Source organism: Stegodyphus dumicola, chromosome 9 (assembly GCF_044657685.1).
Source record: "Stegodyphus dumicola isolate Sdum_Otavi_A_Nest chromosome 9, ASM4465768v1".
In the NCBI taxonomy this organism is placed as follows: Eukaryota; Metazoa; Arthropoda; class Arachnida; order Araneae; family Eresidae; genus Stegodyphus; species Stegodyphus dumicola.
Window position 1 is genome coordinate 179,521,524 of NC_140776.1, and position 23,346 is coordinate 179,544,869.

Sequence of the window (23,346 nt, forward strand, 5' to 3'; positions counted from 1 at the left end):
TTAAACTAAAAAACTGTTTTTTACTAAATGATTTTAGTTTCGTATGCATTTAAAAAAAAAAAAAAAAAAAAAAAAAGGATGTACAAATTAAGAGCAAAAGAAAATTGTTATTATTCTTATAGTTTCATCCAAATGGAAAATGTTTTCTAAACATTATTCAGAAAGGTTACCAAAAGTAGTGGAATTAAATAATTAAAAATGAAATGAAAATGTCTCTATGTGACAAAATAAAGCAAAAATGCAAAAACAAATGCATTTAAACAATAAAATCCCAGCAAAAATAGATGCATAAAATACGTAATGTGAATTAGTATGTCAAATTTGTCACTTATTTTTGTTGGAATTTCTTTATTTAATGGATACATATTTTCGTGAATAGCTATCAAATTATAGAATAGTTGCTTGATTTAACTTTTTCTTCTATGAGATCAAGTCTTTTGCTGTGTAGAACATAATCATTAATTTTTGGCTATATTCTATGTGAACATAAAAAAGTTATATATTTAAAAAGAAAAGTCATTAAATTTGTACACTGGGGTTGGGTGTTCTGTGGTGCATTGTTACTTATTGTAATATGTGATGTGTGTTTGAAATAAATTTATTTGTAAGTTTTACCATGATTTAAGATTTTATTACACTACATGCATACTTGAAAGCCTTTCAGTTCAATTGAAGGTTAATAAATTTCATGTAAACACCAGTAATTGTTTTCATCTGTTGCTGATTTTTTATCCTTTCCATAACAGCATTTAAATGTGTTGATTTAAATATTTTCAAAATTATTGAAGAAACACACTGCAGTGCCATAAAAACTGAACTGTCAATCTGATTCTTAATTGATCCATTTTTGGATTGCAGAATAACAGAATCAAGATGACATGTGATCTCTTTCTGTAAGGCAATGAACATCATGACTTTTGAAGCATGGTCTGTAGTTCTGTAATATTCATTATTATTGAATCTGCATGTTCAGTGGAAGTTTGTGTGGCATCCCAAATTTATTTACTGATGTTGGGCAATTTATGACAGCAGACTAATATTTGGTCATTGTGTATTTTGCAATGCTCATTATTTTGTTGGGAAACACCAAACCCATTAGAATGATGAATAAGAGAGTTTATGTGAAGAATGTTAATACAGTATTCACCGGTTATAGAAGTTTCTAGACATACCAGTTGTCCTTAGAAGGGGGCCAGCTGATTCGACCCTATAGTCTGCCGAGACACTACGGGCTGTATAGCTTGCTGTGTTGGATCCATTATTTCATGAGATTTTCTCCATCCAGGGCGCTACCATCTGCCTCAATCAGTTGGAGATGTGACTATGTTACTTTGTTAGTGACCGTGTTCTCATGAGATAAGATTCAAATCTTTATATCATGAGGTAAGCAGTTGTAAGACCCTAAACTTGTCAGGCGTAACTTATAACAACTGCACCATGTTGATTTAGTTGCTTAAATTATTATAGTGTACCATATTTACCATGTCTATCACAACTGAAGATTGTTAATGAAAGTGGTAATTTTTTTTACATTTTCTTGTTACTCAACAACAAATTTAAATTTATGTTTTTTCATAAATTTTCAGTATATGTGTAGGCTCTTCCATCTTCCTGAATAAATTTGAAAGCACTATATGTAGAGAGGGAAATAAATAAAAATTCTTTTGAAACTCCAAGAAAAGTTTTCTCAAATTTGAAATACCAAAGAAATATTGAAATCTAACAAACTTTTTGTAATATTGCACTTATGGATAAAATCGTTTATAAGAAAAGTGAGTAAAAATATATTTATGGGTACCCCTTCACGAAAATTGGCGGTACATGGATACCAAGTTTGTGCAATTCTTTGACTTGTTATTTTGCGCCGCTACGTAAAGCCAAAAATAACAAGACAAAGTATTGCACAAACTCGGTATCCATGTACACATCGACCTACTTTCACTTAAAAAAAATCAAATAATTGCACAAACTAGGCATAGCACACAAAAAAAAAAAAAAAAAAAAAAAAAAAAACATCAAATAATTGCACAAACTAGGCATAGCACACTCTTGGCGATAAATGAAACAACAAGTTCGCAGTAATATAAGGGATACCCTTCTCACTACTCTAACCGAAAAGTGCTGCCAAAGTGTATTCCAAATGGATTATCAATCGTAATTTCATTTGTACTTCAACATATATAAAATTGCTGCTAGGTATTCAAATTATTCTGGAAAAATGTAATAATCAGTTATATTAAGAAGCATTGTAAATTAATATTTTTATGAGGCTTAATATATTTTCCCTCCTATTTTGAAGTTTTTTAAAAATTATTTTAACATGATAAATTCTATTTAATGTATGAACTCAATAAACAATATGTAGTGAGAAATAAACTTGAATATGTTTTTATTATTGAGATAATTATTATTTTACTTATTCAAATTTACTTTCATAAATATAATCAGAACTTGATTTCTTGCAAATATTTTTATTTAATAGATTGAAAAACTAACTAAATAAATTCATGTATATATTATCAACATAATTTTTGTTTGATTATGAAAAATACATATGATTAAATCGTTATTAATAAATGATGACTGCTGTTTAAAATTTTATGAATGTTTCTGGTTTTTGAATATTCATTTTAAATTTATTTAATTTGATTGAAATGTTAATTTTCGTATTTGGGGTTATTTTAATTTATTATTAAATAACTTTTAAAGAATGGTATTTATAATTCTAAAAAGTAATAGTTATAAATTTTTAATGCAAATTAACTGTAATTAACATAAATCTAAGTATTTTTGATTTAGAGGTATGTTAGTTTATTGTTGTAATTTCATATTAAAAAATTAAATGATTGTTTATTCAACTTTTTTATGCATATTAAGACTGTCAGTATTTACTATTGTAATTGTATTAATATGGTTAGTGGAAATTGATTATCTGCTGGGTGAAAATGAATAAATATTAAGAGTGAAAAATCATGTTATATTTATAATTTGTAATATGGGTATTTTGATGTAAATTCTGTTGGTATGTTAACAAGTGCAACAATACTAACTTCACACTTTTTCTTATCTTGACCATTGAAGGAATCTCAATCATATTGTTTTACTGTCCAGGGACTATAATAAGATGAAATGTGCCTTTACTTCAGATTTAAGAGTATGTGTTATTTTAATGGAGAATAAATTGTGTGCCCTCTTTTAGCCTTAATTAAAAAAAAAAAAAAAATTAGAGAGACTGAAGTATTAAAATTCAAATAATTATAAAAATAAAATTATAAAATAAACAATGTTTGTATTTTAATTTGTTAAAATGCTGAAGGAAATTTTATGAAAAATATTTCAGTTTCTTTTCTTTCAAATTCCTTTGGCAAAACCAGTTCTGCAGTTATTTTGTGTAGTTTTATCCAAATGGAAAATATTTTCTAAACATTATTCAGAAAGGTTACCAAATGTAGTGGAATTAAATAATTAAAAATGAAATGAAAATGTCTCTATGTGAGAAAATAAAGCAAAAACACAAAAACAAATGCGTTTAAACAATAAAATCCCAGCAAAAATAGATGCATAAAATATGAAATGTGAATTAGTATGTCAAATTTGTCACTTATTTTTGTTGGAATTTCTTTATTTAATGGATACATATTTTCGTGAATAGCTATGAAATTATAGAAAAGTTGCTTGATTTATCTTTTTCTTCTATGAGATCAAGTCTTTCGCTGTGTAGAACATAATCATTAATTTTTGGCTATATTCTATGTGAACATAAAAAAGTTATTTTATATATTTAAAAAGAAAAGTCATTAAATTTGTACACTGGGGTTGGGTGTTCTGTGGTGCATTGTTACTTATTGTAATATGTGATGCGTGTGTGAAATAAATTTATTTGTAAGTTTTACCGTGATTTTTTAATTGCTTGTATTAAAAATTTTTCTTACTTACCATTGTTTCCTTAGGAAGCTGAAAAAGGAAATTTAAACATAAATCAGACTTTTTTAAGTAGATTTATGGAACTTAATTGAGAAAACGTTTTCGTGAGCATTGAGAAAAAATGTTTTACAAATTTTTATTCCTTTAACACATTAGGGACCGGCAGTGAACTTTCCGCGTGGCCGGCGTCGGTCCCTGGGGACTGGCACTGAAATTTTCATTTGGCTGGCGTCGGTCCGCGAGACCGACAGTATTAAAGTTAAAAAAATAAATATAGTCTCAATGAAATGTGATCAAATTTAGTTTTAATGAAATGTATTGAAACATTCTAAACAAAAATACGGCTTAGCTCTCTACCGGCTGAACGGAAAGGACAACAAAGTCGGTGCCGCGCTCAACTTGTTAAAGTATATATATGTGATATAATTGTAATATATTCAAGAGCAGAAATTTGGATGGCAAAGGCAGATTAAATCTTCAGTTTTATTTTTAGCAACATGTTGGGGTTACACACAAGTCGGCACATTAAATGTGCTTGTTCCAAAAGGCCTATATTTTCGATAACTTTGTAGTAAGAAAGTAGCAGCAAACACATAGCAGATCAGCTAGACCAAAGCATGGCAAGCAAGTTGATTTAGCTTTTAATGGTACATCTTTATTCCATAACTTTAATTCAATTTTTCCCATAGATCATGCTTTACTTCATATGAAATTCTCTAAATCACATATTCAATAGTAGTTTAAACAAAGTACGACTAAAGTTAAACTTTATGCGTGATTACTATTTCTAACAAAAGATAGATCAAGCAACAGTGAAATGTAAAGCACAGGAGGAGAGGCGAGCTTCTGACGCAAAATGGCGCATATTCGTTATTTATAGTAGCGGTTAAGTACTGGTCTAGGGGGAAGATCCTGAATTGCAGAAAATTAATTAAAGTTTATGTGTTCGCGAAGAGCAAAGCCATCGTATTTTTTTATGTTTTACATATATATGTTACGGTGAAACACCAAAATCTGGAGAATGTCGACTTTCACCGGTGAATGTAAACATTCACATAGTCTCTTGGTGTATGTCCGAAATATTTTCCAAATACTCTTATTTCTGACTTACCCCAGTCAATGTCGACATTCACCATGTACTAATGGTGAATGTTGAACATATAACAATATTATATTTTCTTCTATGTGATTCAGTTGCGAATAAACACACTGGTGCGAAAAACTTACTTAATTATACAGTACGTTCTAAATGAGAAAATAAAATAACAGTAATAAAAAACTTACTAAATTATGTGATTCAAATCTTATTTATTGCAACAACTTAAACTATTATGGCACTTTATGACCTCTCTTTTCGACTTTCACCACAGCATATCTGTGATTGTCGACATACACCGGTGAGGGTCCAAATATACAAGAATGTAGTGAAATATTCGGTCTTTCACCGACGTATTTGGTGAATGTTGATATTCTCCGTTGAAAGTCGACATTCTCCAATTTCGGTCTTTCACGGTAACATATATACACACACACACATATATATAGTATTATTTGTGATTGTCATTTTGTATATAAAGCTTTGATCTCCTTATATGGAATTTTTTTCTTTTAATAGTTGCCATCTCTATAATAGTTCAAACAATTCAAGATCGGCTATCACTGGTATCACCTCGGAGCTCACTTGACATGGGTGTAGTGAGAAATTCAATATATCCAGTATTTCCACCTCACTGAAGAACTGGCTTTGTAGATGTATTTTTTTTTTTTTCTTAATGTTCCATTGTAATATCATTCTTTACTTTTAATTTAGATACTAATTAAATAAATTTGTGAGTTAAGAATTTATATAAACAGAGCACATTTCAGCACCTAATGCTAAAATAGGTTCTGTTTTTCTGCTTGTTATGCTACTGTGTAGTATATGATGATTGTTATAATGATTTTAATACTTATGAAAATATTTACTTATTTTATATTAACTAGAAGTATGGAAATTACTATGCTGAGTAAAGTGTTACTCTAATTCAGCACTTTATCTATATTTATATATATTTAATGTTTGTTATTTCTGCAGTCATATGTGTTTTATTGAACAAAACCAATGCAAATCAAACGAATTTAAAAAACAGAAAAATTCTTTAATCTTGATAAATTGCTTGCTATTTTATGCACTTACTGTATGATTTTAAAAAATGTCGAAATGTTAATTTTTAATGATAAAATTGTTTTTGTCAAAAATCAGAATTTTAAAAGTAATATGTTTTAAACTGTTATTTTGAAAGTTTCTTTTTAATTTTTAAATATTTGGTTATAAGGATATTTGAAAATTGCAGTAATCCAATATGTTACTGTTAGCAATGCATAGTTCTCCTGAATTTTCTTTTTAGTATAAAAATTCTTTTTGCGAATTTTATATCATGTATTTATATGAAGTCATTTCTGTGCGTTAAATGGAATATTTAGTTCATAATAAATTTTACTATTGGCATTGTTTAATAAGATGTAATATTATTTTTCTTATAGTCTGTTGATATATATGACTTAAAAATGTTCCTATAACTTAATATGCATTTAAATCTTAAATTTGATATTTATAATGTTTACTATTTCTGCAGAGGTGGTCCTTTTTCATTGAATTTCTTTGTAATGTCAGTAATACAACATTAATTCTATGATGCAGGTTATTAATATTATTCATATAAAAATAAGAGCATTTTAATCTTAAATGGATGGGATAGTCTGTGGATGTGTTTTCTGTTTTTATTTTGTTTTGTTTATATATTTTATAGTGCGGCTTAATGCTAGTCAGACGTTTTGGAATGTTACATTTTTAACTATTTATTTGCTTCACTGCATTTGTTCACATTATGCATAATTTATATTTCTCAGAGTCAGTACTTAACATTAAAATGAAGTCTCAAGATCTGAAACCATATGCAATATTTAGTCTTTCAAGCAATAATATATGGTGTTCACCACCATTCCCTAATGTTTAGCAGCAATTTTATATTTAAAACTGAATAATTGTTTGAATACATTTTAAAGGCATGCATCTTTTGCTTTGCAAGTTAGGTTTAAGTAAATATTATCATTATAAAATTTAGCTTATTTTTTAGGTTGTTATTTATGTTCCTATTTATTTCATATATTTGCATTTCTAGTCAAAATGCCAGTGATTTTGTATCTTTTTCATTTGGGGGGGGGCAGGAAAAACTTGGTTTTAATAATTACTCACTATTTGGAGTATATGTCATATATGCTCAGTTTTATTTAGATTTAACTGTGGAATAAAAAAAGTTGTTATACAGCTGATTATATATAATTGTTTTTTTAATTTATTCTCTGAAATTTCTTCCTTTACTAACTTTCTGTGTGTTATAAAAAACTGTTTCTCTTTCTTGAAATGGGTTATTTTACTTGTAGAAGCAAGGATTCAGAAATTGTAGTGCCGCTGCATGTTCATCAGTTATAAAATACCACTTTCGTGATACTATTATTTACCTTTTAAGAGTATTTTGTGTTAATTGCATGACAACAATCATAGAACAGAAGTTAATAATCTAATTCCTCATGTTTCAAAAAGCCTCTTCATTTTCTTCCTCATTTGCCGTATATTTTAGCAAGTATGGGGTAAATGGATCATGTATCTCATATTGGATATCTATGAAAGAAGAATAAAATCTAAAGTTGCATTTGCAAGGAAACTGTGATCGATATAATACATTACTTTTGTTTTTAAAAGATGTTTTAACAAGTTATGTTCCTGCATAGTTAGTTCACTTATGATTTTATAGGTTGCTCAGAGATTATCTAAAATGGTTCTAACCATGTTATGCTCTGAGATTTCATTTGCTTACACAGAAGAAAGCATCAGTGATGTATTAAGCTCAAAAGGAACTTTACCTTGTTCCCCCCCCTCTCCCAGACAGTATCTTTGATAAAAGCATAAAAGAAGAAACTTTGGCATACGGCCATTTTATCTGGCTGCCCCTTGCTGCTATTTTCAGTATTTGACACATTATATATGGCAGCATTCATTCTCATCAGATTAGTAAACTTTGATAACTGTCATTTTGTTTGTAGACCATCACTAGTCTTTTAATGCAGTTCTATTCTTATTTCGATGTCCTGTGTATTCTTCATAACATGACTGTGACCATCTCAATGATTTTTTTTAAAAAAAAGCTCATGGCATTAGTTTTCTGAAGAGTCTTCTAATAAAGGAAAAATCTTATGGATCAAGGATTTTCAGATTTAGTAGCAGCTTTTATCTGTCATTCTTTACTTTGATTATCAATAGTTCTTACAGTTTTCATTAGTTTCTTATTTATCAATATGAAGAACAATATGTATAATGAGATCTAAATAGGTAGATGTTTTGTCTGATTTTCAGTTTATAGGTCCTCAAGAAATTGTGTTCAGTCTAATTCATAAATAATTCTCTTTTATTATTTTACGTTCTAGATTAATAATTTAAAAATAGTGAAACATTTTTTTTTTTTTTAAATTGCAGTTTAAAAAATATTTAAAACCCAGTTTCCACATTTAATCATGTAAGGCACATGAAACAATCTAGAAAGTCATAAGTCAATCTAGAAAGTTAGAATTAATGATCTTAAAATAATTCTAATTTCATCAAAGAAGCACAACTATGTAGAATGAGGAAACATCTATGGTATAGCTGCTGAATGAATTTTATTTGTCAAGTTTGCAATTGTAGATTTGTTTTATGGAGAAAGACATTTTACAAATTTTAGTAAGGTAATTTATGGTAAAGTTTACATATTTTATAAGTATATTCCCCCCCCCCATTTCAGGAATAACTATTTCTTTTGAATACTCTGATATTGCTAAAATTCTATTTTTACTTGTATGTCTCTTAGTACTTTTTTTTTTATTTTAGGCAATATGTAGTCTCTTAGTACTTTTTTTTATTATTATTATAGGCAATATGTAACCATTTTTATTGTTTTAAGTGCCAAATGAAAGATTTAGTATACAAATTAAATACGTTGAAAGAAAGAAGACATTGTATTATGTGTGGTTAGTTCTTCTTTCTGTCTTCTTTAAATTCTTTTGCACTATATTTTGTATTTGACTTTATTTTAGTGTTCTTGTTTATTATCCATATGCATCAAACAAAGTTTTCCATAAAATAAAATATTTTAATTTTTACAATTATATGATTTTTTTTAGCATTTTTCTAAACATTTAACAATTAGCATTAAATAATATTATGTTTTCATATAGCAAAGGGTATGCTAAAATTAATTAATTGTATTAAATACTTTGATTTATTGAAGTTATTGCTTTTTGTAATGAGCCCAGAGAAGCAAAGCAAGTTTGAGCATTGTATATATATACAAAATTTATCAGTGTATAGATGCATAAATAAAAATACGTTTTTAAAATATTGCTGTAGAAACAAATGTACAAATATTTGTTTTTGTTCCAAATAAAAAATATAAGTATGATGTCTTCTTATTCTATATACTTTATTACCCCTCCAGAAGAAATATTTTATCTCAATGTGGCTTTTTGAATGATAATTATTCGTCGTCACTGATAATAACCGTGTATCTTCTTTAATGTTCTAAATATGTAATTAAAAATAATTCTTATTTATGTAATATCTATAAATTTTAAGTTTATTTGAATAGTGCATTTGCATTTCTAGTAAAAAGATTCATCTAGATATAAATAAATTAGTGGCTTTTTCTGGCAATAATGGCAGGCTCGAAGTGCATTTAACATCACTTAGAATGTATTGATAACACTTTAAATTATTATGAAGTGTTTACTTTAGGTAAATGAAAATTCATTCTTTACATCGGAGAAAGTCATTTTAGATTTGGGGGAGGTTGCAAATATATGCATATCTTTTTATGAATAATATATGGGTAAATTATAAAAATAATTGAAAAGATACCCGATTTTAACAAAGTAAGAATGAGTTGCTAAAAATATTCTTATTGTATAAAGTTTCATTAAAAGAAGAAAGTGGGAAAAAATGTTTTTATTCTGATAAATTCCTTTAAATATTTCTAAATCAGTAATTATTTTTTTAAAGATTTAAAAGTTAAGAGCAGTAATAATAAAGTATGCACATTGATATTAGATTGGTTAACAATTTTAGGGAAAGAATAACATCAAAATATGTATAATTTTATTACTTGAATAATCTGAATGGCACAGGTCCTTCCTGTCTTTGTTTTATGTTTTACTAAATCATAGTAAAAGTTTTGTATTAGTATTTTTTTTTGGGGGGGGCTAATTCCCAATTCATTTTTACAAATATAGTAATGTGTAATGTAAAATAAAATTATTATTTCTACATGAAGACATTTTATGAACAGTATACGTTGGGTGTTTGATTTTATTGGGGCAAAGCCACCTGAAGACTATTCACCAAGCAAAGGATGCCTTTGTGAAAGACTTTCTAAGGGAAGCTATTTTATTTTCATATTACACATGAGGAAAAACTATAAAAATACCCACATATCTAGCCTGTTCACCAAGATTTAAACCTGGGTCAAACTACCAGTTGAATAATGATCCTGCACTTTAGAAGTGTTAATATACATTTGAAAATATTAGCATTTTTATTAAAAATAAATAGATCTGGAGCAGTCTGATATATTTTAATACCTTGTTGTTTGGTAATTATTGCTTAAATATTTAAAATATGTTATTTGTTTGGAATATTAAAAAGAATTTGTATTATTATTGCTTCGTAAATTTGTTTTTTAGTGAAAGATTTTATAAATTAAAAGTCAAGAACTGTCCATAGTGTGTATGTAGTATGTTTGTTATAGTGTGTAAATTCAGAATTTTCCTCAAAGTTAAAATTAATATTTCTAAAAATTATAGTAAATGTTTTTTGATTGTCCTTTTTTAACTGTAGTAAAACTTTTTCTCATAGATAATTAACATGATGTGTTTTATTATAATATATAAATATGATGTATTATGTGAATAGAGTATTTGTTCTATACTTTTAAGTGCATTATGCATTTTATGCCTGTAATATAACTACTGATTATTTTTATAATAATCTGTATTATATCAACTTCATGTACAATACTAAGTTCCAGATTTTGGAAATTTTCAGATTTAGATCGTCAATTTAAATTTAGTAAGATTACATTTAGAAATTATAAAATTACAAATATGAAAGGTTGTCTGTGAAATAATGAAGTATTTAAGATCTTAAGGGTTCCAAAATTTACTATAAAAAATTCAGTGATAACATTTGTTTTCTTCCATTATTATATTTTTTTTCAATGTACATTGTTTTATCTGTTAATACATTCTCTAATTTTATAGAGAAACGTAATTTCTTGTTCAGTTACTGTAGGCCTCTGTCATATAAATCTATGCAAGCACTTTTTAAAATATCTGCTGACCTGTCATGACCTTGGTATGCAGCAAGCAGCAGATTTGCCATGCAGCATATTTTATTTTGAAGTATTTCAAGAATTTTTTAACTCTGTTATGGCAGTATCGTTTTCAGAAAGGGTATTTTATGTTTCAGTGATTACAAAATTCTGATGTTCATTGGCGGACATAAATAAATGATGGATTCAACGTATAGTGGATGTAAAAGTGTAACTGAACAAACAACGTTAGATCCCAAAGTAATTTAAAAATACTGGTGATCAAGGCACAAGAATCTCCACCGTTCCTAGCTTTTAATAGGAATATATATGTAAGATATAACAAAATATGATAGCTGTTTCAAAAAAATAATTGACGACCTCAAAATTAACATTCTAAATTTGGTAATCTGCCCCTAAATTCATCTCTTCTCACAGGTTCCAGACTTTTCTATCTTATGTAACGTTTTAATGCAGATGCCCCTTGTCCAATCAAATTAATTCTAAACCAGAACTGTGAACTGAAACTTTCCCACTCCCAGCCTTCTTCCTATGAAAGTACTATAACCTTGCCCTTTTCCGCGTTAGCTCTTCTGCTGGTAAGACGCTTTTCATGCATGCTGCTGCCGCTTACTTGCTTAAGGTGACATCGTACTTCAAAATGGGAGTTATTTTATTCAAATATTATTAAGAAATATCTTGTCTGAAAAAGAATGATTTGATATGCATGGAAAAAATAAAGATTGCGATTTTTCAAGATATGTTGTGCTAAATTGCGTCATCATGCTTTCCACTCTGCCACCTTCAAGCCACTACAGTCTTCTCAGTCATCTACGCAGTATCGTATGCTGTTGGGAGGTCCACTGCTTTCATCTACGCATTTGAAATCATTACATATATGCATATATAATGTAAGGAGTTAATTAGTGACAACATGACCATCAGTGAGCATTTATGTTATCTTCAGCACTGCCTGTTCGTGAGATTGAATTCTTCTGTTCCTATATGAAATAATGGGTCCTTAGACATACCGTAATAAATTACAATCTGAAAATTTCAGATTACAGTCTAATATCTCAGAGTTAAATCTCCAAAAACTTTAAAAAATATTAAATTGATACCCTTTAAAAAGGTGTAGTTATTCAGCTTTTTAAAAAACTTAATATTTTTAAACACCTTCCGTTTCAAAATGTTTACTGTTTTCAAGTTGGGGGTTTTCTGGCTTTACAAAATAGAAAATATGTCTGTTTAAAAGAAATATTTATTGCAAACATCGTGCACATGTGATGCAGGGAAATAAATGCACATTTCTGCTTCGTACAAGGAAATAAAAAAGAAAAGATAATTAAATCTTATCTTTTTTATTTCCTTGTATGAAGCAAAGGAAGTCTTGTAACCGCGAGAAATTTCTGGTGTCATATTTTTAAAAAATATCTGTTTTGGCTGCTCTTGTATCCATATGAACAACATCCATGTTGTTCATATGGATACAAGAGCCGGACTTTGCACGACATCTGTACCTACCTACAGGTGGAATAAACGACTTTTTTTTTTCCAAAACGGATTGTATGGATTGTAAAATGGATTTTTTCGTGATTACATAATCAAAATTCCCATTTAATTTAGTATGCTTATTCCAGCGAAAAATTAATTTTCTAAACCATCCTCAGAGAACTTCGGTGTTTTCTAATCTCTCGATCCCTGCAAATGGGTTGGCTGCATGGGCGTTTTCATTGTCTTCCCCATGTGTAACGTTTACAAATTCCTCTTAGAAAGTCCACCACAAAGACATTCCTTCCTTTAGGCATATAGCCCTTGAGTACTTTGCTTTCATCAAATAAACTAAACCAAACCAATTCTAATCTATTTATAGCATAGTTAAACTCTCCAATTGAACATTCCGTACATTCCCCCCCCCAAAAAAAAAATTATAAACAGAAATGTGGAAACAGAGTACTCATTATAGTTTCTGAATTATGTCTGAAGTGTTTTCACCCTCTTTTCCCTAAAGATAATGATTTCTCTTCACATCTTCTATGGTTGAAAAAAACAGTGCTACAAAAATGCACTTGTTCCAGTCAGCAACTGAATAGGACTACAGTACTGCTTGGGATACCTGCGTAAACATGTCAACACTTGTCTCTTGCCGATAATGTTGCCTGTGAACTCTACTAAAGCTGAATTCCTAGCACTTTGGAAACACCCTATGTGTATCTTTCATAATGATGTGCAGGTGATAATTCAAGGTCGGAATGTTAGGAATGCAAAAATATTTTATGTAAATAAATTTGTACTAAATGTTTCATTCTGTGATTTATTGGAGTTAGATTGAAATAAACTCTTTCACAAAATTATGAATTTTTATATTTTATCCTACATCAACAAATAAAATGATTTATGAGTCATGCTGTATCTTATAAAATTATATCTGTTTGATGGGATGAGAGAACAGAAAAGAAACATGCCAAAGTGAAACACAAAATTAGCAAAGCAACAACCTTGTGTTTGAATTAGGTTTAGTCAAGAATGCAATCGATTTCGAAGGCCAAAAAGCTACAGATCTGTCTTCATCAGGAGCAAAGAAATCTGCAAGACTGGAAAGCAATGATCGTAATGGTTATATTTATACCCTACAGCAGTAAAGTGAGCTAGAAGGTAGCGCCATAAACATACAGTCTATCATAAGAAAAGCTTTTGCCAGTTAGTCTGCAGCTGTCTGTTGGCGTAGAAACCCATTTTTCGTAGGAGTGTCTTCAAGACGAATGAACTCTTTTCGCCAAAAACAAAACAGTCCCCAAAAACAAAATAACAATAAAGCAACTGTTGGTTCGCCCTTATTTTAAATATACTAGCCCTGTTGGTACAGCGACTGCCACCTGCCAGACACTGTGGCGGGAGCTCTTGTTCTTGTAGGCAGACAATACTTTCTCGTTCGTTTTACCATTATAGGGTGTAACTAGGACCATTTCTTTCCAGTTTTGCAGATATTTTTGCTCATGATAAAGAGGTATCTGTACCTGTTTGCCTTCGAAATCGATTGATGTCTTGACTAAAAATGTACCATACACAGGGTTGTTGCTTTTGCAATTTGTTATTTGCATCTATTTGTTTTAAAATACATTTGCTGTCAAGTTTTGTGTTTTTACTTGTTATCAAAGAGAAAGGGGTAAAAATCGATTTTTTTAAATTTAATAATGATCATCATACATATGTTTGAAAATTTTAACAACATTGATATCATCAGTTAATTACAGCGTTTTGTAGCTTATATTTATTTTTCAGCTACTTATGAGTGTTTTTAATTTCATTGCATAAAGTACTCTTTTTTTAACCTATACTATTTCTCAGAATTTTATTTTATATCAAAGGGCCAGTTAATTTTTTTTTGTACGTGCGGCAAAATGCTTTTGTGTTCCAAAACCTTCTCTTAGAAGTCTGTACCATCCATCAATATTCTGAAATGGAGAAAAAAATGGTTTGGGAATATACATATATATTTTTTCATAAATTAATAAATAATAAAACTTTTATTTTTACATTACGATCTCTCTCTTTCTCCTTTTTTATAGTCAAATTTAGAAATCAATGTGTATTAACCACTTGGGCTACGACTAAACATCACGGTTGCAGTGCCATGCACTACAGTATAACAAGCGGTAAAGTGTCTCATTTATGCCGCTCCGCGTCTGCGAATGCAGTCCAGAGCTGTAACTCGAGAAATAAACAATCACGTTGTTGGGCGACGTGTGCACCACGTTATTTTAATTTTTGCGTGCTGTTTGAGACAAAAGCATCTCGACGTGCGTGGTACGTCTTTTTAGCGCAAGTGGTTAAACATTTCTTAATACAATAAAAAATTGCATTTTCGTGAAATTATTGTCTCAAGCGTATAAGAAGATTTACGTATGTTACATAATTGTATGTGTAATAGAAATTACAATGTACTTCCTTTCACGCTTGCAGGCTGAAGAGTTAAATTTTTGTTTAATAAGTAATAAATACGACATCAAAAATATTTTTTAAATAAGTATTAAGAACCTTTCGAAACGAAGTGCTTGGAAATCTGCTCAAAAGATGCATGTATAGCTGATATTCTTATATAATACAGCTTCTCTTATATTTTTTCTGTATATTTTAGTTACTTTTTATATTATACGCGTATAGAATGCCAATTTAAAATTCCAGATTATGTAAATCACAATCGTTGATTTAACAAGAGGAGTAAAAACACATATTATGAAGTATTTCATAATTTTTTAGATAAAGAAATGTAATGTTGGATTTAAGTAATTCAGTCGTGGGTTGCCAAGAATGCCTCGTGCGTTTGATCAAGTTGTTCCCTGCGCTTGACCAATACGATGAAGTGAAGTGCCGAAGAATACCTATTCGCGTATTATTAGAGAAGGCGTCTATGTCACCTTTTAGTGCCATATACATTAGTATGCAAAACGTAGGCAACTTTTCTGATTATGACCGTAATTCCGCAAAAAATCAACTGGAAGGCATGAAATTCATACTGCAGAGGCACAGTGTAGTACTTAAAAGATGAGGAAAGTATAATAGCAAAAGAATTAATAGGGCGCATACAATATGGAGCGAATAGAAAAGGCTTTATTGACAGAATAGCGGAGGTACAAAAAACTCTCTGGCCAAAAGGAAGAACAAAAAAACGGAAGATCCTTAGTAAGGGATTGCACTGTCTGTCGATATTCAAAACCAAATTATCTAATAGTTATTGAGGTAACAGTTCCCATTCTTCAAGAAGCATCTGTTTCAGTTATCTGGAGAAAGATCATGCCACCAGGCATCGCCTTGAAGTATTCCACACACGTTCAGTGGGATTTAAATCAGGAAAGCATAAGCTCCAATGCATACTGTGGAAATCTTCACCTTCTAGCCATGCATTGCTATCTATTAAAATAAAGTCGGGACCAGTGGCACCCCAGAAAAGATGCATGTATCCTCGCATGCGTCTTTTCCGAAGTGGGACTTGACTTAACCGTTGGTAACTTCATCACAGAAACAAACACTGATAAGTGAACCTCTATTTGAAAATGTAAAGTTCCGTTCGTCCGTTCATAATGATGCTTCCCCATGTAAGCATGCCAGGATCAGCCCAGTGGTCTCTTTTCCTAACGTTAGTGATATGAAAGAGTGTCCTTCATGTCAAATGGCTCCGAGAATCGTTTGTCAGACTCAAACAACTTTCATTGTTAAAGAAGATGTGATTCCATTGATCAGGTGTCCAGTCTTTGTGTTCGCACACACTAAATCGAAAAAAGGGTTGTAATCTATTAGCAATGGTGAAAGGGGTGCATGGAACAAAAACGGTTGAGAACCATTGCCTGGAAATGCGTCTTCACTTCATTTTAAGCTACATTGCACTGTGCTTACTCCTTACGTTTCTTGTGTCCTGACGTGTAGCCTCTGACGTCATGGTGCTGTTTTCATGGACCTTATGAGAAATAGACTAACCCAAACGGGTTTTCTCCCTCGTCTGAGGCGTAACCGGCTGTCACCTTGATCACATCCAGAGGAGTAGGGACGACTTGCAGAAATTTAACATTGGTTGCCTGTTGCAGCGTGTATAATTGTGAAGAAAAAGCTGGTTCTAGCGCCTCATTTCACAAATTAGAATTTTTACATATTTTTATTTTTGAAATTGAGATTGATTTTTAAAAATTTAGCATATTTTTCAAGCATAATTAGCGTTCCAAATAATTATAAAGCTATTGCATGCTTTCAGGACTGGATATTTTTTTTAGCTTTTCCTATGCTGTAAGGAAATTTGTAACTACTTCTTTAAGAAAATAATATTTTAAATTTGAACTAATAGAAAATTTCAAACAAGCAATTTTCTCTTGCAATTTGTATGCTTTTTATTGGTGTAAATAAGTAAAAAATACTAAAATATTTAAAAACGAATTTTTGAAAGTTTTGTTAAAAATTCTAAATTGTGCTGCTTTTTTAAAATTATAGATGAGTATTATAGCACAATTTCTGTAAAGGAATTTTATTTCAATTATATTTCATAATACATCATAGTGATAAAGACTTTGACTCCTTAAAAATTTTTATACATTTAATTCTAATATTAAAATTGTATTTAACCGTAATAATTAATTTTGCTTGTATTTTATAGTGATTATTTTTTTAAATTTATTTTTAGTTCTGCATAAGGTTTTTTTTATTTACTGTTAATTTAATTTATTAGCCCAAAGGGGCGGTAGCCTAGAAAGGTTGTTAGTTTCGAAGCGGCATTTTGCGCTGTTTTAGTATAAATGTCCGTGTCTCCTTGCAAATTGTTTTTACCAAATATTATCGCCCTGTATTATATTTAAGGAAATTAAATAATGAAGAATCTGCTTGAATAATGTATGTTTCTCTCACTGTGACAAAAACTACAGTATCTAGAGCCATCAAAATTTCAATAATGTAATCCTCCACTCGAACATGGGCATTTGGACGGCCGAATTTCGAATTTGTTTTAATCTATTTCATATTTTGTAAACCTTTAACGAATTTTTGATTAACAAACTCAACGAGTTCAGAGCGAGCACTGTACGGAAAATAACAGTTTTATCTCCAGTGCGGAAATTCTAAAGATATGCTGTTTTCAAATGTATGTGGTTCACGGGCGAAGAACATGATATTCAATAAATATAGGTAACTCCTTCATTACGCCCAGAAAATTTTATGCTTCGAATTTTATGAATTATTAAAATAACTAATCCACTTTAATGTTAATAATTTAATGATCATATAATCAAATAAATTGATCGTTTTGTAATGTTATTATAGTTTAGAAAATCGCTGCCTGAAAATGATCATTAAATTTTAAAAAAATTATCAGATCTTGTTTAATTTTACCTTATTTATTTCAAAGTATCGCGTAATCTTATTTAATTTTACTTTATTTTTACGCAAAATTAAGTTCATAAATTTTGTGCTTAGAGTTTTTACCGTTTTACCAAAGTAAAGATGTTCGTACAGGAATTACGCGTGAAAAAAAAATGCGCGAAATGCAGTAAAAAGTGCTTTAATGAGATATATTAAATCCTATTTGGAAAAAACTGTGACTTTCATAATCTCATCACTATACAACGTATCACATTTAATAATTAAAAAGAGTTATGTGATACCAACGCCATAGGTTTCAGTGTTAAAGTAAACCAGATCGTCCCTACTCTTTCTTGCCGACATGTTGGTGACGCCCCCCCCACTGGGTTAGTCTATCTCTTATACGGTCCATGGCTGTCTTGTGATATTTACGTATGCATTATCTTTCCACTGAGCTGGTTTTTCATTGTACTGATTGCAAAAAGCCCTTTTCATTAATTTCATAAGTTGTATGTTGAAGAGTGAACTTGTTACTTAAAGTTTTGCACACTAGTGTAGTTTTAGCACCAAGAAGTGCTTAAATGAATTTTTGATAAATTTGGCGCCCTTCTTTTTAATTCATCCGGCACTGATAAAAACTGTAATTCATTTACACCCCCTCCAAAAAAAAGGGGGAAAATCTTTATAGTAGTTTATGTAGCAAAGTAATAAAAACTTAACAGTAAACATGTAAGGAATTGAAATTTATTTCTGCTTTGCGATATTATGGTGAAATGTCCAGAACATGTATCTGCTAATTGGAATGATCCATGTCCGTTTAAAGCAGATCTGACAAGTTTTTGCGTTAAATAGTTAAAGCATTGATTAAATGGCGTTGGAAAGTATAGTAGAAATCAATTGCTGCCATAAAAGTAGCTGTAACTAACAGAAATTCATAAAATAGATGAAAACGTATTGTAGCACAATAAGTAGCAGAGAGAAATGTATTTTAAAATTTAAAAGTTTAGCTATGATATTATAGCTATAATATTTTAATACTTTAGCCATAGTATTTATTCAGAGATTATACAGTAAAAAGTTCACGATTTAAGTACAGCCTCGAATTAGTTTAAAGCAAATGATCAGTTTTGCTTCTGTTTCAAAACCTCCAAAAAATTTTAATTTTTGCGAATGAGTTGAAGAGTGGTCCTTGAAACTCATCAGTATTCGCGAGAAGTGTCATGATCGTGCAAATAAGAATTTTGAAATATTTATTTGCAGTTGTTTTCTTCAAATTAGATTGCACATAGAAGCTGAAATATTCTATAACATTCGTTAAAGAAATATGTGTTAATTAATAAATTAAGAGTTAATTTTTTGCGAAAAGTTAGGATGTAAAGCACATATGACTTATGTCATAAAGTAATGTCTTGGCACTTCGTATTTCATTTGTTTAATAATTTTGATCCATGTATTTTGAATGATGCATATAATGCGTCATATTTCTGAAATATTTCAGATACCGACATTTTATATTTAGGCTATACATTATGCTCTTTCGGAGCCAGAATTATGAAAAATTGACTATTTCTTTGCTGGTATTTGAACCACGGATATTCTAGTCGGATTAGTTATCTAGATGTGCTACTAGTTACACCACGAGAGCACGCACGGAGAAAGACATGAATAAATGTACTGGAGATCTTGTATTTCTCATAAGGAATACTTTATAAAGTAACTCCATCTAGAATACTTGCAGCTTTATAACATCTGCGTGTTCCTTTATAAGCCAAATATTTTATCACTGATGATTTTTAAAACATCTCTGAATAGATGCTGTTTGCTTCCTAACAAATTAATGTTAACCGTATACTCTTTAGAAATGCGGATAAATAAACAAATGAAATATATTTACTCTTTTTACTTCCTTGTACGAAGTAAAAAGGAAGTATTGTAATCGCGAAAAGTTTCAGGCAGCATATTTCAACGAAAATATCCATTTTGACCGCTTTCGAATGCAATTTAACGATGTTTTTGCGTGATATCTGTACGTAAGGACAGAATAAAAGACTCTTTTCCTTAAAAAAAAAATTAAAAACTGCTTTAAAATGAATTCTGAAGAGAATTTTTCGTCGCGTCTGTACGAACGTATGTACGTACGTACCTCGCGTAACTCAAAAACGAGAAGCCTCAGAGCGTTGAAATTTTGTATATAGGAATACTGTAACATGTAGATGTGCACCTCGTATTTTGGTTTCAATCGGTCCCCTCCAAACGTATATAAATATATTTATAAATATATCCACTCTGTTACCCGGCTCAGTGATCTCAGTTTCTTTACTCTTATGTTTGTAAATTGTACATTTTTTGCTTTAAAAATGATTGAATTATGTTGTTCTTATTTCCGGTTAAGGTTTTTATGCCTTTAATAAATCTGTATACAATATTTTTAGAATTATCAACAATTTAAAAGTTGTTTAAACGCTGCTAAGCCTAATAATTTTTTTGATGGCGGACATTGCTTGTTTACATTTGAAACAGCAGAGTAGTGAATTTGTTGCCAATCTAGAGAAACGTAACTTTGCAACTACAAAGATAAACGCCTTCATTTATTATTGCAATTTAAATCATGCTTAATCCTTTCTGAAATTTTTTCGAGGAAATAAGTGTTTAAGATTTACTTAATTTTTAGTAATTAGTAATTTTTAATACAGATATTTTGAGTTTTTATGTATTTTTGCCTTGTCGCGAAGTGAGAACTGAATTAATTGAATGAGAAATACTCAATCGTCTGTGAAAAACTGTTTCTTTTTTGTTTTGTTTGCTTAATTTCTTTTATATATCGTTCTAGCTTGATCTTTAATTACATGTGGCAACGATTAGATAATTCTTTAAATGGTATAAATTTTGTGCATTGTGAGTTATATAATATGAACGAAATATAATACTGTTAAGTGAACCTAGCGCCAGAGTGTCGCTATGGTAAACAAATAGAGTGAATTTTAAAGAATGCATTTATTCTATTGTGGTTTATGCGCTGTCGGCGAAGTAGATTTAATTCAATGCAATAAGTTTAAACAAAATGCAAGAAAAAATGCGTATAATTTAATGTTCCGTAGGAGGAAGTCATGTGGTGTACACATCAGATTTTTTTATTATTATTAAAATTGCATGCTTATTAAAGCAATAATGAAATGTTTTAGAGTAATTAAAATAAATCATTGTTATGCTTTAAAATGATTTAATAAATGAGAAAATACTACTAATTAATATAACACTGTAAATACTCTTCTGAATTTATGCCAGTTGTTGCCATTTTCACCCAGTTTCTTTTACTTGCAACCAGTTTCGGCCAACAACAGGGCAAAAACTAAATATTTTTTCCTGTGAGAAATCCAGTGCTGGTTTAAAGAGATGTAACTTTGAAAGAGCACGAGCATAATATATATCATAAATACTTCCGTTGGAGGAAGAGACATGTTGCAAATTGTTTCTGGTAGAGCTCAGAAACTCTCTAATGTAAGATTATATTTTATTTAAAGTTGATGCGCTTTTCGTAAATCTTTTTCAGATTTTAGTTTTTTAAATCGCTTCTCTCCTGGATGCTGCGCCTGGGGACAGATGTCCCCTCTTGCTCCGCCCCTGTTACGGGATCGATAGCCTGGTGGATGTAACGGATATAAACGGAGTATATTATTCTGGAAAGTGAAAAAGGCATAGTCTTTTCTTTTTTTTTTTTTTTTTTTTCATGTTTTTTCTAAACAATTAAATTTCTGTGTTTTAATGTTAAATACAGTGCGCGAACTAACTGGTTAAGAGATCGAAGACAAAATAAAGATAGAATGTAAAAATAATTATTGTAGGTATTTCTTTGTTGCCATAGAAGAAAGGAAAAAACTTACGTGGTGATTATCCATAACATGCCTTACACTGAAAGACATACAGCCAATTAGTTCACTTCTCCTGAAAGAAAGAAATAACTTTCTTATAATAAACTTAGTAAAAACTATGAAAGGAAATTAAGAGGAGAAAATTTTGTAATCTGAAGTATGAGATGATTTTACGATTAAAAATTGAAAAATATTGAACTAAAATAAAAATAATATGTGGGTATGATCTAATCAAGAAAACCGAGTGCAGTTGTTGAATGGGGACATACACTGAAGTGACAAAAGTCATGGGATAGCAATATGCAAATATACAGATGGCAGTAGTATCGCGTAGAAAATGTGTAAATGCGAAGTGCTTTGGCAGGGCTTTCATTTGTGTTCAAGTTATTCATGTGAAGAGGCTTTGACGTGATTATGGCCGCACGACGAGAATTAACAGACTTTGAACGCGGAATGGTAGTTGGAGCTAGACGCATGGGTCATTCCATTTTGGATATCGTTAGGGAATTCAACATTCCGATATCCACAGTGTCAAGATTGTGCCGAGAGTATCTAATTTCAGGCATAACATCCCACCGTGGACAGCGCAGTGGCCGACCATCTCCACTTAACGACCGAGACCAGAGACGTCTGCGTAGAGTTGCCAATGTCCACAGACAAGCAACACTGCGTCAAATAACCGCAGAAATCAATGTTGGACGTACGAGGGACGTGACCGATAGGAAAGTGCGGCGAAATTTGTCTTCCTTATGCTATGCCAGCAGAAGACCGACTCGAGTGCCTTTACTGACAGCAAGACATCGCCTGCAGCGACTCTTGTGGGCTCGTGAGCATATCGGTTGGTCCCTAAACGAATGGAAAACCGTGGCTTGGTCAGATGAGTCACAATTTCAGTTGGTAAGAGCTGATGGTAGGGTTCGAGTGTGGCGCAGACCCCACGAAGCCACGCATCCGAGTTGTCAACAAGGCACTGTTCAAGCTGGTGGTGTTTCCGTAATGGTCTGGGCTGTTTATACATGGCATGGACTCGATCCTCTGGTACAACTGAACCGACCATTGACTGGAAATGGATACCTTCAGCTACTTGGAGATCACTTACAGCCATTCATGGACTTCACCTACTCAAACAACGATGGGATTTTTATGGATGACAATGCGCCAAATCACCGGGCCAGAATTGTTCGCGATTGGTTAGAAGAACATTCTGGACAATTCCAGCGAATGATCTGGCCACCTAGATCGCCCGACATGAATCCCATCGAACATTTATGGGACATCATCGAGAGGTCAGTTCCTGCCCAAAATCCTGCACCGTCAATACTTTCACAATTATGGAC

The 23,346-nt window shown here is 30.7% G+C and overlaps 2 protein-coding genes across 2 annotated transcripts in view; one reads left to right on the plus strand and one right to left on the minus strand.

Moving 5' to 3' along the window:
- The window catches only part of Uck (Uridine-cytidine kinase), a 97,720-nt gene extending 88,322 nt beyond the window's left edge, over window positions 1-9,398 (plus strand). The window contains exon 7 of the mRNA XM_035351430.2: window positions 5,540-9,398. Within this exon, the coding sequence (XP_035207321.1) occupies window positions 5,540-5,658 (119 nt within the window). The 3' untranslated portion in view covers window positions 5,659-9,398. The remainder of the gene's footprint in view (window positions 1-5,539) is intronic.
- Window positions 9,399-14,473: 5,075 nt separating this feature from the next.
- LOC118182133 (uncharacterized) overlaps window positions 14,474-23,346 on the minus strand; it is a 58,756-nt gene continuing 49,883 nt past the window's right edge. The window contains exons 7-8 of the mRNA XM_035351435.2: window positions 22,022-22,082; window positions 14,474-14,755 (exon numbers count right to left, since the gene is read on the minus strand). Coding sequence (XP_035207326.1) covers window positions 14,675-14,755; window positions 22,022-22,082 — 142 coding nt within the window. The 3' untranslated portion in view covers window positions 14,474-14,674. The remainder of the gene's footprint in view (window positions 14,756-22,021; window positions 22,083-23,346) is intronic.